General features: G+C 37.8%; 1 protein-coding gene across 2 annotated transcripts in view; it reads left to right on the top strand.

Annotated features, from left to right (window-relative positions):
* The window catches only part of wdr27 (WD repeat domain 27), a 48,074-nt gene extending 34,342 nt beyond the window's left edge, over nucleotides 1–13,732 (top strand). The window contains exon 24 of one of the 2 annotated variants that reach the window (XM_042502783.2): nucleotides 12,321–13,732. In XM_042502783.2, coding sequence (XP_042358717.2) covers nucleotides 12,321–12,434 — 114 coding nt within the window. In that variant the 3' untranslated portion in view covers nucleotides 12,435–13,732. Of the gene's footprint in view, nucleotides 1–3,691; nucleotides 4,363–12,320 lie in introns of those variants that run through there. The other variant, XM_088086865.1, reaches the window with a different exon arrangement.
* The last annotated feature ends 1,392 nt before the right edge of the window (nucleotides 13,733–15,124 follow it).

Here is a 15,124-nt window from a genome sequence, read left to right as displayed (position 1 = left end):
GCTTTGTGCACTGTGCTGATCCTCGTCTATGACTGGCAGCCTGCAGGGTTGTTCCAGATTGGCTGCACAGTCCCACAGTTGACAAAAGATATATACAAGGTTACGCTTGTTCAGTCCAGGAGCTGCTTTCCAGCTCTTCTGTTGACTGTTTAAACAAATTCTAACTGAAGCCATTGTTGTTTAATGTTATGCAACAAAAAAATGTTGCACTGCAAATTTTATTGATGGCACTGTGTGAACGCCTATGTAGAAATATTTGAATGCTTCAGTTTGTGACCTCTTTGTTTATGTTGTACCCACAATGATTGATCTTGATCTTGGTCTGTTGTCAATCTAAAGGCTAATTCATTGTTTCCACATCTGCATGTCCCTGAGGGTCCACGTTGGTCCGTGTGACGTTAATCTTGTCCTCTGCCAATGTTCTCAAGGGCCCGCATGGACTCCTATATGTCTAACATGGACCCCTATGTATTATTTGGACTGCGCACACTATATTCACAATGAGCGCACTGACTACGGATAATCCAGTCTGTTTATCGACACCCTAATCCAGTCCAAAATTCTGCAGAGCCGCCACACCGTGGTCATGTTACATTTAAGTTAGATATTCAATGGACATTCACTTTCAACCCAGCAGGGTCTTCTTAGTTTCAATTTCACCTGATGTTGCCACTTCAAGGATGGTATGCTCTCCTCAGAGCCCTACAACCTGCTTGTGAGGGCAATTAATTGTACTATAAACAGACCTGCATCCGCATGCTTGCAAATGTCAACCTATGTTCAAAGCAAAAATATGTCTGAGCCTAAACTGGTAAATATCCAGAAATTCAGGGACTGTAAGGATTCTCGCCAAAAATTACATAAAGTAAAGCTTAATAGAAGACAAAGACATTTGTCTATCTTGAATTGCCATTACAGGAAAAGAAGAAATCAAGGTTTACAGCTCTACTTTATACCAGTGTCCTTTTAAAATCTCCAGAGCATTTCTAACAGCCCAACATTCCCTATGGAGATATTTTATGGTCCACTTAATGATTTTCCTTTGAAACTGTTCAAAGCAAATGGATTTGCAAAAGAAGCCTTTTTAAAATATAATATCATAACCTCTGCTGGACGTCTCATGAGACTTCTAGCTGTCTGTCTTTTGGACTTGAGGCCATGTCTTAAATCTGCATATCCATCTGTGTAACCCTATTCAGTTAAACTTTTTGCAGCACAATGATACATTCAGATTTCCAGGTTTGAAAGTGGAAAGTTTGATCCATGGCCATTTACTGGCTGAATTACAGTAATCTGCAGAGTTTAAAGACACACTTCATCAGTCAGAGCTTGCTTTCTTCCCATCCGAACCTTTGCAAATTGTGTTATGTTTGATAGGACATGCAGACAAAGCAGAAATGCATTGGCAATATTGACTGAAACATTTTTGTATTGTCTACAATAGGTGTTAAGTGATTGTTGAAGTTAATGCTATATAAAATTGAAATTTTATAATGATAAATTAGGACACAAATGTGAACACTTAGTTGCAGTAAAATACTTTGACAAATTATTTCCTCATGGAAATCTGGCCATATTTCTTTAAAAATGTACAAATTTCAAAACCTCCCGTTCAGTCTAATTTCTTTTCTCTTTAGAGTAATATCACGTATCAAGTAGATCTTTTTCAGTATTCAGGACATCACTTGTTTCTATTTTGTGTCAGTAACCATCACCTACAATGTGAACCTGCCAAGATTTGACCAGATTGAGGTCGTAAAATTCACAAATGTATGAAAAAAATGGAGGGCTCCAAAGGGTCTGCTGCTAAATAAAGAGCCCTGAGAAATTTTCCTGAAAAGCAAACCATGCTAAAAGGATAGGATTTATGTTGTGTTGACACATATTGACAAAGTGAGAGCCATTGAATCGTTACAACCCCTCCCCCATCCACCACCCACCCCACCCCCACCCAAAATAAAAACCAAAAACCTTAGGATAGTTTAGTGAACCTCGTGCTCTCAATATACATCCATCCATCCATCCATTGTCCTCCGCTTATCCGCGACTGGGTCTCAATATACATTTCCTATTTCTTTAAGCTTTGTGTTTACTTTGGAACTGTAGTTGTCTGACTCATTCAAATTTTAACTGTAAGCACAGAAATTGTTGCCCTTGAAATAAACTTGCCTTGTCACACTAGCCAGTAAGCAGTACTGCTGCAGTTTATTGAATTAACTTTCTGCTTCAGTGTTTGTCAAGCAATTTTCTGAATGCAATTAGCACACAGCTGCACACGCATGTGCATTCACCACTGCACAGCTACCTTTTTGTCTGTTCACCCGAAGGGAAAGGGCTGTTCTTGATCAGTGACGGAAAAAAAACATTCACCGCGGCCTATTTTATCACTCTCAGGAGCTCATGGAGGAAGAAAGACTTCTGAGATTCATAGCAAATTGAGATAAAACTGTATGAAATTGAAAGATTCAAATTCTGTGCCCATGAAAAAGGGATACTTGGCAGATTTTAACCAGCTTTATATCACAACAATGTTGGTACTATGTGCAAATGAGCTATGGTAAACTTGCCTCCATCTTACCAGAACCAAGGTCTCCCTGTTTATCTCCTAGCATAAATTAGAATTTTCTGGCTCTTGGGCCATTTTTCAAACTAGAGATTGTGCTTCCTCATTTTCATATGCCTGCCACCATACATATATGCAGAGCCACAAAGAGTATACAAGTGGATTGGGAGAGACAGCTTCCCTGTTCCTCCTGCAACCCTCTCTCAATCAAACTCAGACCGAAAGTGGAACTATGCAGTACTGACTAAAAATAAATCTTAGTTTTAGACAGAACTTTGTCAAGTTAATTTCAGGATGGTTTGACAAACAATCCCAACCTGAGGTCTACGAATTAGCTTTCAGCTGTATCACATGGTCTTCAGTAGTGAAGAGAGTTTGCTCAGTTGTCATGGTGATGGATCTTTTCACGTTAGCTGAGTAAATGTCCATCCATAGCACTTTTATGACTTCTTGTCTGTGCTTAAATTTAGGATTGGAAGTCCATCCTTCATTCTTCTGCTCAGTCTTTACCTTACAAACAGGAGTCTAAGAAAACAATCCCATCTCAAGGTCCATTTAATAGCATTTTCCAGAATATTTATTACAGTTTTCTCACTTGTCATGCAGACGGAATGCTTTAAGACAGAAATCTCTACTTCTGACACATAACATCTATACCAAAATTCTTTAAAATCTCCTCCCATAAACATTTTGTTTCACTTTTAATAGCAGTTATATAATTGTCATTACATTTGTATAGTTTAATTAATGGTATTACAACTGGTAGCTTCAATTACTCGGTGCAAATGGTCAAGATGTATTATTTTGATTATAATTACAATTTTAATATTAATTTGACATCCTGTAAAACTGAAATACATATAAGAACAATGGATCAGCAGGGCAGGATAAATTGTGCAGGTTTGAAGATTTGCCAATTCGTTGACTTAGTTTAGAAAATTTGTTAAATGGGAACAATACAGTAAAGAGCTAGTGAAACTTGGTTAATGCGTCGTGCATTGCTGCAGATTTATGTTGCTGAACATGGTATGGTCCTGTTAGCTTGAGATAAAGCACACTGATGGTTCAACGAGTTGCAGAATGCTCTTTTTCTCATTAACTGAAATGTGTTTCTTTCCTATTCCTCAGACAGTTGACTTCTGCTGATATATTGAGTGCCTGGCTCAGCTTTGTGTGGCTGCTTCTAGTTAACCTTGATCCAGTTGATCTAGAGACTAAATGGACTAGATGCATATCTATCTTTCTTTTTTTTCTGTTCGTGGCCAAAAAAGAGATCTGTAAATGAGAAATGATCAGAAGATCAAAAAGTCCTTGGAAATGGCTGGTTAGTCTTACAGTTAACTGCGACCAAGGACAGGAGATATCATAATGGTAACTTTGCTGTATTTCCTGAGCCTGTGCTTTGTCCTTAGCAAGACATAAAAAATACTGGCAAAAAGTGTCCCCAACCTGTGCTCACCTTACTTCTTAGCCCCATTCGAGGGCCAGATGTTCTCCATATTTACTGCTGTGAGAACCCTCCGATGCAAGGCACAGACAGATAATGCAATGCATATTTTCCACTCATTTTTCACTCATGTTTTCCATCCTAATACTTAAAAGACCATCATGCAGGCAGATCTACCTCCAGGGTTTATTCCCGCAGGACTATTCCTGTACTTTAGTCTGTAATGAAAGATCCCAACTTTTACTGTCGCTTCACTTTGTTGTCTTGTAAAACCTTGTGGGATTTCACATGGCATACCTCTGTAAAGTTTTGTAAGCTCCCCTGTGTTGGACCTACATGTGCTACCATAAAAGCAGACTTGCAAATTTTACTTGCAAAGTATTTTTATGCAAAGTATTTTATTTTAAGATTGTTGTATTGTAAGATTTTGTCTTTGCTGGTTAAACACAATAAACTGTTTTCAATGTGAGTAGCGGCAGGAAACAAGACAATGGCAAGACTATATCTGAAGCTACTTCCTCCGATGATTCTAGGAATTCTAAAGTTTTATGATCATGTGGGTAAAGGTAAAGAAAAATGCTGTAGCCAGAGGCGAATCAACAGTAATTTCAGAGAAGCAGGTTACTGGGTCAGACTAGAGAAACAGACTTCATGGGCCTGTTCTCTATTTGGGTTACCTAGATTTCTGTACTGTATCATACCAAGTTGCAGATAGCTCCAATTATGTTGTTCCACATCAGCGGTGGAAATGTCTTTGTAGTATTTTCCAAAGGTGAGCTTATAATGAAATTGTTTTCTTAAGGAGCAGTGGAGGTTCCTCTCTTTTAGTGAGATGACAAAACTGACAAAACTATTATATAAATATATATTTTTTCTTCCTCAAAGGGTTTTTCCTTATTTGCTCTGAGTCCTTGCTCAGAGGAATGTCGTACGCTGTAAAGCCCTTTGAGGCAAATTGTGATTTCTGATATTGGACTTTATAAATACAATTTAATTAGATTGGAAAATTGAATTTTTTATTTGTTGAAACCCCTTACTGTTGTTACTTACATTCATTTTCCATTTATTATTATTTTTTCTTCATTCCTTAGAGTTTTGATTGGTGACATTTGACATTTAAACTTCACAGCTAGCAATTTTTGGAAAAAGTAATGCTGACTTATATCCCCTTTTAACTGAAATTACTCTGTCTATTCAGTTTTTTATAAACTACTGTGAAACCCGAGAAAAAAAGTAATTGACTCCTTTTCCTTTGTCATTAGACCAGAATAAGAAGTGATTTTTAAACTAGGAGACCATAAAGAAAAGTTCTAGGGTCTAAACTGTAAAACAAGTGAATATTAATGAAAAGTGACAAAAGAGGAGACAATTTAGTTACTCTGTAATGAAAAGTTACAATGGCTTTAAGGGAAAAGAGAGAACTAGTCTTTACATTGGTTTAAAAGTCTCTGTATGTTGTGTAAGCCTTTTATGGACTTGACTCATACTGTAGGAATTGGAAAATTTGTAAAAGTTGTAACTTTAAGCAGTGGGAGACAGGCTAGATATGAACAGGACGTGCAGTAAGAGATTTTTACAAGCCAGAACCATCAAATAAAAATAGGGTTTTGATTTGAGTAATCCTAAACCAGGTGTGCTTGTTTGAGGCAGTGCTTTAAGCATACTTGAGCTTCAGTGTTGGCTGAATCAGTTAATGGTCATGAATTTGCAATATGTCATCATCTTAGTATGTAATTTCAGTTGACTAGATGCTGGCTAAAATGACAAAAAGAACCAATTAAACAACTAAGATTTTCCATGTTTTTATATTTTAAACAACAACAAAATCTACTAAATAAAAAATGGTTTGGGCATAAAAATATCTAATTAATAAGTACTTGTGGTTGAAAACAACTTAAATTATGCTGAAGAAGGTTCCCTGTCGTTTAACAAGTGTGTTTGTTTCGCAAAACTATCCATGAGCAAGTCAGTAAACCCCCCTCCGTCCTAAAGACACTGCTGCCCTCTGACAAATCTGGTCAAGTTTTAAATGCATATGTGTGTGTTTGTTGGAAGGGGCTATAAAAGAAACAGCATCCAATGCTCTTCAGTATTTTTATTTAAGATTTTTATATATAAGTTTTTTTGTCATATGCACAGTAAAAACATGGTGGTTTACACAATACAATGAAATTCTTAATTGTCAGTCTCTCTTTACGCAAAAACAATAATAAAATCAGAAGAAAGGTTAGATTAAAAATTAAATAAACCCAAAGAACTAAGTTAAAAAGCTGAGTTTAAAAAGTAAGTGCACTATGCCTCATTCAAATATAAAAACAAATTTTGTTCAAAAGCAAGGATACAATGCCTCATGCAAATAGGAAAAAAATAGGATCAGGATGAAATAAGAAATGTTAAACAATGTTTTCAGTTTCAATCTTTTGATTAAAGTGAGCAGTTTCTGAACTCTTTCCCTAAAATACTTTAGACCTCATTTGCACTTCATGTGTTGGAGTTAGCGCAGGACTGTGACCGCTCAGTGACACAAGCAGCTGTCTCTAAAAGTTAACATGTTCTGCCTCCCCAAATAAGAAGATGAACAATGAGTGAATCATCTCTCTGGCTTTCAAACTCAGTGCTACTCTTGTCTCCATATGTCAGCATGTGTCATCCTTGCTTTTTGCAGGCAGGCAAAAAATGCAGCTGGCGTCCCACAAGACCTTTTACTGTATCTTTTTATTTGTGACCATTTGGCATATAAAAAAGCTAATCACACCCTTTTGTCCTTTTTTTAAAAAAAATATTCTATCTTTTCGTTTCCGCCTCGCCTGACCCCAGAGAGCAAAATGCTCTGTTCTTACTGTAGTGGCCAGACAGCAAATAAAGAGGTGGACTCTGCTGTCTGCTCCAGAATGTCACATTAGAGTGAGATACAGACTGAGCTGAGACAGCCTCTCTGAAACCACCTGGCCTGCGTTCAACACAGCTGGAAGGCAATGAACAGGAAGTATGGAAATAAAGAGTTTGGGTCCATTTGCAAATTCGCAAGAGGGATGTTAAAAGTCCCCCTCTACTTTAAATGTGTTTTTCTGTTTATGTCCCCTAAAATGTCTGACCTTGACTATACTGAGTTGTATCTTCAATGTCACCACAGGCTACATTTTTCTTCTGAGGGCCGCAATGTCTGTATGGCACTAATATGAAAGCAAAATGCTGTCTAATGTGAAAGACACAAATTAACAGGGGAATGGAACAAGACAACACTGGCTAAGAAACCAGAAACCTCAAGTGCAGAGCAGACTTGTCAGTACAGAGGGCAAAGTTTACATCAGTTAAAAAATCACTTATAAAAGTTTTGATGGCAAACATGGCAGAGTGCAGTTTTTTTCATGTTAACTGGACCCTGAAGCTCCCTTTCTCTATCAACCAATAACCCATCTTAGCATATTTTTTTTGTTTCACAACAACTAACACCATGACTGCCAGTTAGCCTCAAGTTAACAAACATTCATTCATGTATTCATTATCCCTCAGTCAGGTTGCCAGATTATCACAGGGGAGCAAACAAAATATATAGAATATAGATATCGAATAAAATATGCTAACGACACCACTCTGATACATCTGCTAGTCGCCAATTTTGGTGCACTAAAGAATTCTCGTCTGAGTCTGGTTTCTCAGCTTGCTTTGAGTAAGACAGCAAAAAAAGCGTACTGTACTTCCCCAGTCTCAGAACCCATAGTCTGACGATAACAAGCCTCTGGGGTCAACTGACAATATTTTGGGGGATCTGGTGTGGCCAGCAGATATCTGGGCCAGACTTTTTCTTTCATGCACAGGTCATTTCAGCAGGTGCAGGTCAAGTTTCTAACCTCTAAATTTTGTACTGTTGCAGATTCTGCATACATTTGCAGATATCTGTTTACAAAAAATTATATTTCCCCAAATGCTGGAGTGCTTCTTTTGGGGGAAAAGGGGGGTAGGATTTAGGATTTAACACCTGGGATATAACTTGTTGATAAGATTTTGTTACCTTTGGAGAGTACCAGACTAGCTGTTCCCCCTGGATCCTGTCTTATGCTAAGGTCAGCAAACTGGCCATCTGTCAGTTAACTTGCTCCAGCTACATATGTATCCTGAGAGAGTTAAGAATCTTCTCATTTAACTCATGCCAAAAAAGCAAAAAATCATATTGCCCAAAATGTGAAACTGTTCACACACAGAGAACAAAGTTGTTGTTTTTTTTTCTAACCAGAAGCTACCATATGAGAAATTTAATGTAAAAACATGGATTCAAGAGAATACTGTGTAAGCTTTGAAATGCAGTATTTCCCACTCATTATGTAACCGTTTTTGTGATGGCCTTAAACCTACTTTTAAAATTGCTAAGATATTGACAGGGCTAATGCTCCAACACTGTCATATTGGAATAACACACTGTTCTGTAATTGTGTCAGCCTTAATAAACATTCACTATTCGTTTTATTCTTTTTATTTTTTGAGTGTTCCCTGCATTTTTCTTCAAGAGAGAAATTCCACATGCAGCTTCTGGAGCAAACACGTGGAATGCTGTGAGGCAGATTGTATCTGTGTTTCTTTGCCTTCTAACATTCACCCAGATGGGCCTGTCCAGAGCTTTGTAAATTAGAGATCTACTGAGACTGTCAGAGACAGATGGATGAACAGAGAGGAAGTCTGAGCTTGATAGATATAAATCTACTGTTAATTCCATTATTTGGATAGTTTTAAATGCCATCAGTAGCAATAAACCAGATAAAAGCCAACATTATATTACCAATATGCCAATACTGTATACCAATTTTGACTACCACCAGTCCCCTGAGTATTAATCAGGGCAGGGCACTCAGACTTATGCCATTCCAATTGCATTTGGCTGTTAAATACAAATATTTGACCATTTGTTTTGTTGTCCATACAAAGTTCTAAGTTTGAATGGGGCTCCCGGGGACATTTTAGTGTGACAGTGGTACTCACGTAATATGGTAAACAAGCTAAGTGCACTACCAACCGGCCGTTAATGTGCAACATTTTTTTGCTGACACAAGCTAACAAACAAAAGCCAGAGGCTGTATCATATTAAGTTGCTGTGAGCTGTAAATTCACAACTTCTAAGCAGAAGGTCTCTCCTCTCTTCTTCTCTTTTGTCTGCATGTCCACAGCTCATTGTATGAAAGAGTAGTATGAAAGTCAAGAGCAGCAAAATCTGGGAACTAAAAAACTACCCCAGAAGTACACTGTACAGAAAAAAATGAAAGAAAGACTGCACAACTTGAAGCAATCTTAGTTGACTGAGGGTCTCCGAGTGATGATAAGAATCTCTGAGTTTCAAGGGGCAGCCCTAGTGTTAATACAGAAATAAGAGATAATTATAATAAACTTCAGGGAGTGAGGCTTAACAGCAACAAAAATAAAACTTAGCTGGAATGAAGGTTTATATAGAACTTTGTATATTAATACTATGAATGCAAGCTTATTCTACAGGTAAAAAGATCTCCATGAGATCATTTACCTATTTCACTGCCTTTAGTATTACCCCTAGCAAGAGACATCATATTTCTTTCACTGACAATTCATGTGCTTCAAAGCTCATCAAACAGATGCCCCTGCTGACTGGTGGCTCATTTTCCCCTCTCTGATGTGGATGTTTCACCTCCTCTCAGCATGTACAGTACAGAACACCCTGTTGTGTTGGCATTTGTGAAGTCTGCCCTTTACAGCTGATTAATGATATCCTTTGGGAGGAAAAACACATTGCTCCTTGTATTTTCAAAGCTTCAGTTATTGTTCATACCAGCTTCTGCAGTTGGACTCTTTCTATCTCCACAAGTGCCAATATTTAACACACAGTGTTCACCACTGAAAAACCAACCCACATTGCAGTCTTAATCACGATATTTTATTCTGGCTTTGAACTATTGATTTGTGGTCTTTTTTCCATAGCATTGAGCCAGTATGCCTGACAGTAACTTAGATTATGTAATGTGCGTGACACGCCATGCAAATTGCCAATCTGATTTACGATCTCAGTTTTCCTAAAAGGTTTTCAATGAGCTTTCAATATAGTAAAAAGAAAAACAAATAAACAAAAAGATCATAAAACATTATACAGCCCACATTGTCAGCATTGCTCATGCATGACCTGTCTTTGAGGCTCTTAAAGGTCGAATGTTTTTTTTGTTTTTTTTATTTAATGTGAAAAACATGTACTTGTAAATGACTTCAAAACCTATTTATCAGTGGAGACAGGATTGCATAAGGACATCTGACATTCAAAATAAATCTTTAAACAGAGAAACCTATGAAAACTGTTTCCTAGAAGGGACGTTGAGGAAAGATAACTCACTTGTGATGGCCCGGCATGACCCCATGCTACATGTTGACGGTGAATCAGCTCGCAAGAACGTCTGACTTCTGACCCTGAAGGTCGCCCAAACCCCTCAGTCCTCATCAGCTTCACTTGTTTCAGCCTCGCTGAACAAAGGTTGAAGGTTGCAGAGATGGAATGTGTTGGATTGCAAATGTTTGCTGCAAGCATGAAGTTAAAATGACATTAATGTTGTTATCACCTTTATAAAAAAAATCTGTAATTTAGCCTCAGCTCTACACTGTATGCTTATGCGGAGGATTGCAATGCTCAGGCGATTACAGTCTAATAGTTTTGGCTGGCAGTTGATGAAGAGAGCTGTGGTTGCTAATGGAGCTGCTCCCTGACCCTCTTAAGTTTTAAGTGGCTATTTTAGCAGCCCAGGGGCAGGACCCAGACAGCTTGGCTATTGTCGATTAAGGTCATGGAGAAAGGAGACTTCTTGAAAAATAGAGTTAAATGAGCTGTCAAACTGTTTTGTGGGAGAGCCTCAAACATTTTTATACGCAAAAAAACACCGGTACAACACATGCTTATGTAGGTGTAATGTGTTTGTGCTCACTTGGCTGCCTTTTTGCTGAAATTCATTTGTCTTTTGGGCTCCACACACACGTGAAAATCCTCTGTGTCTATTGAGCTGCAAAGATCACCCATCAAAAGAAGATTAAATCCACCCCAGTTTAGTCATTGTCTGCTTGAGTCATCCTCAGACTCCCTTTCCCAGCACAGGCATCTGCTTGCTGGTAAAAGATGATTTCTCCTGCATAAAACAGCTTTTAGTACATGGGAAAAAATGTTGGACTATTGTTGTTGCAAATGTGGTTTTTATCACTGCTTGGCAAATCGTTGTTTTCCAAGATTCCTGCTGTTAGTATACTTTAAAAAGATACTCTGTCTTAACAAGCACCTAAAAATCTCTGAAATCACCATAAATGACATCGATGCTCCACAGCAGATCTGGACGTTCATCCAAGCATTCCCATGTAGTTGTGTAGTTTGCAAGTTGTTGGTTTGTTTGTATATGTATTTATTTTTTCATCGTGCAGGATTTGTAAAGCCCTTTAAGACTTTAAATTGGATTAAGTGTTATACTAATAACCTTGGCTTGAAGTGGTATGAAATAGATTTAAAATGGTTTGTCACACGTCCTGGTCTTACACGTCACGTATGCCTGAAAATGAAGTGAAAACTGAGCCATTTGTGAACAACTGTCTTGAATTATGATTGTTCCATCATATCATTTTTTCTACTTTGAGCAGCTGCTGATATGAATATGTATCATGGGCCTCATTTTGTACCCCAAATGAAGGGTTTCCTATTGCTATTGCTGCTGATTGGCTGTCAGAGTGTTGAGGTAATGCTCCCTCACCCTCATCTGCTCTACTGGCTGATAGAAACCGATGAGATAATCCTCCTGTCCTGCTAAGAAATATAGCAAAGAAGTGATTATGTACACATGTGCTTGTCTGTGTACTGCATCCACATGTTGGTTTGTGTTGTGTGCGTGCGTGCGTGCGTGCGTGTGTGCGTGTGCGTGTGTGTGTGTGTGTGTGTGTGTGTTTGTTTGCACATGTGTTTGTTTAAATGGGTGTGCAGGGTGTGGGTTGATGTTAGTTTATTGATATGTGGGTGCCGTATTAATGTGTAAACAGTTGACTCACAACAACTAGCTCTGGCAATCTCCACTTCTATTAAACAAAGTTATATAACAGAGTTCAGGCCAGGAGGCTTCATGTTTTTGTGACATAGGGCAGGTATGGAAAATCAAGAATTTTTACATGAAACATGGTATGGATCTTGACCTCGGTGATGCTAATCTTCTTTTGGGAAACAGGTGTGCTGTTATGTAACTTGGTCTTGTAAATAGAGAGTCGTAAAAGAGCAGTGATATGTGACACAGTTCTTGGGAGTAAAAGCTGAATGTGATGTAATTTTGTCTTTCCTAGCTGCTGACTGGGACCTTGGATGGGAAGCTGAGACTCTTTCAGTCTAGCAGTGGGGTCCGTCTGTCTCATGACACCAGTGCTGCTGCGCATAGCATCCCCAGCATGAGTGCGTAATTACAGCAGGCTGCTGAAATGACCATGCAGGTTTCATTAAAGCAGTTCCAACCCCCTGGCTAGGATTTTACTAGGAAAGGAGAAAGTAAAGGTTTTGGTTTCAGCTGTTGGTTAAAAAAAGATCAAAAATAGATTCAAGTTTAAAGAGGTTTTGTTTTTCTTGTTATGTTCCTCTACTTTTGTGTTTCAAATTGTTAAAAGGAGCCACCCTTTTCAGCTCATCTTTGTTCCTTTCAGCATGTACATCATTAGCGTGCTTTTCTTTTAACTGAGATTCAAAGGGATATCAGCGGATTGACTGAATATCTTTCAACATGTTCATTAAACCACATTACTGCGATGCAATATGTCCTCAATTACAGATAATAATGGCTCTATTTGCCAAGAACGATTTTATCGGCAGTTATTCCCATCCATCTGTCCATATTTTGGATGGTCAAGCATTAGATTTTGTTTGTTCAGTGTGTGGAACAGATGTACTTCTATATCATTGGCTGTGACCAATACTTAACAGATCAGAAAACAGAGCTATGACATCAACTGGGTGCAACCTCTCTGGCTGCCAGACACGCAGATGCTACTACTGTTCAGACTGACACACCCGTCCACATTGTTTGAGCTGTACATTTAGTCTTTGCTCCCACAGTCACAACAACATGTCGGCTAGCATAAACTATTCAATTGTAAGAGAATGGAATAAAAAAAGTAGGACTCTGACACTGTGAAATTTAAGATTAAAAGGGGCCACATGTATGTCACTTATTTAAAAAAAACTGTTATGTCATTGTTACATGCCTGTTGAAATGATTTGATGTAAAATATTTGTTTTCTAGGTGATATATGTGGTAAATAGCTGTGCGTCTGATTTTTAGGCCTGTTCGAAGTAAATGATGTGTGCCTCAAGGCACAACTTTCGGACCACTTCTATTTATATTTATGGTCTCCTATTTTTCCTGATTGTTATTAGTTACTATTACACTATTCTATACTATGATGTACACAATGAAACCATTATATATTTCATATTTAAAAGATTTTGCTGTGTCACTTTTAATTAACAGTTAATACTCTATAAACTTTGCCATTAGCTAACTCACTAAAAATAAATCTATAAGTCTTACACAATGTTCTTTTCTATGAGACAGAACCTCAACTCCAAATCCAAATGTCTGGTTTTAGTTTATAACGACTTTACATCTCTCCATCTCTCCATGAATGGACACTGGACCTACTTTTAAACCACACATTGATCATATTATATATATTGTATAAATATTATATAAAAGTTTATTTTGGTATTTGTGTTCTGTGTCAGTGATCTGTGACCTACTTTTGAATTTAATGTCAGAGAAAGACATGCTTCAGAACTTTCATTAAAGATATGAACTTTACTTCTTAGGAATTTTTTCTAAACCAATCTTAATGTCATCTATAATAGTTTCTCTGATTTTTTGTGTTGCTTTGTATGTTCTTGTGAGTGAAAGTTTTTGGACATGTTTTTAAAAATGAGATTATAAAAGGGATTTATCCTAAAAATTATACATTTAACTAATTAAATACAATAAACTGACACTTCATCTTTTTCTTTTGGATCACCTCAAAAACCAAAAAGTTTATGTGCGATAGTAACTACTGGAGATTACATCATGTATGCTTTCAGACTTTTTCATCTTAATGAGTACAATTCCACACTTAAAAACGAATTAATACTGAGGACATTTCATTGGCAACCACTTTATTTTCTTAAATGTTTATAGATCGAGACACGATTTTCTCCGTTTCCTGCTCAGAAAAAAAACCCCAACTCCTACTATTTCCTACTACGCTGCCATTATCAGTGCCGACATAGTCTAACCCACAGCTGTCTGAAGAGAGGCTGTAGGAAAAGTCTACCTATCTGGAATGGAATGAAATTTCAAGCGTCACTCATCCTCCGTCCATTAGGAAAAGATATTGTTTTTGACGCATTATCTGACGCTGATGCTGATGATAGAATGATAAATCCACTGATAGGCTGCCTTGTCTCAACTCCCTCAGACAGAGGTGAATTTTTAGAAGACTCATCCCTGCCTTGTCCTCTGTCCAATATTCTGCATTTGATTTACTCTGTCTTTTTGGACTGCGTACTTTAATTGATACCGAGGCAGACTGCCTGTGAAGATTGTTCTCAGTGCACCACCGGCTTCGGCTTAGTCAGATAAAATATAGCTTTGAAGTTGCACAATATCAGCTGCCAGGTTTCCTATCACAAAAACTGATGTGAAACATTAAAGAAAGCAGAGCTGAGGCTGCTTAGGATTTATGAGGTGGTACCTTTATACTTTGGTCATTCACCACTTAATGCATATGTGTATGTGCGTGTTTTTATATGCCACAACGATAGGTATGCGCTGGCAAAGTCGAGTCTGCCCTGTCATGGTGAGCTTTAGTGTTCCTGCAAGCTCAAGAGACTTTCTACTGGAACAGAACGTGATAAATTGCCTTGAGTAAATTTATGTTACCGTGTTCTTTATCAATTTTAATGTGCTGGAATTTGTGTGTGTTTATGAGTCAGTATCTTCTCTTGAATGAATTAACCTGCTCCACTAAGATTCAGTGAGCTCACATTCACAAACTAAATTGATATATCGCGCACATTCCTTGTCTGTGTGAGGTCGCTTTGGGTGCACTCCCTGCATTGATCTCACCAG

Source organism: Plectropomus leopardus, chromosome 13 (assembly GCF_026936395.1).
Source record: "Plectropomus leopardus strain MGB_pleo_1.0 chromosome 13, ASM2693639v1, whole genome shotgun sequence".
NCBI classification, from domain to species: domain Eukaryota; kingdom Metazoa; phylum Chordata; class Actinopteri; order Perciformes; family Serranidae; genus Plectropomus; species Plectropomus leopardus.
The sequence above is the reverse complement of the archived record's forward strand: the minus strand, read 5'-3'. Positions and strand labels throughout refer to the sequence as shown.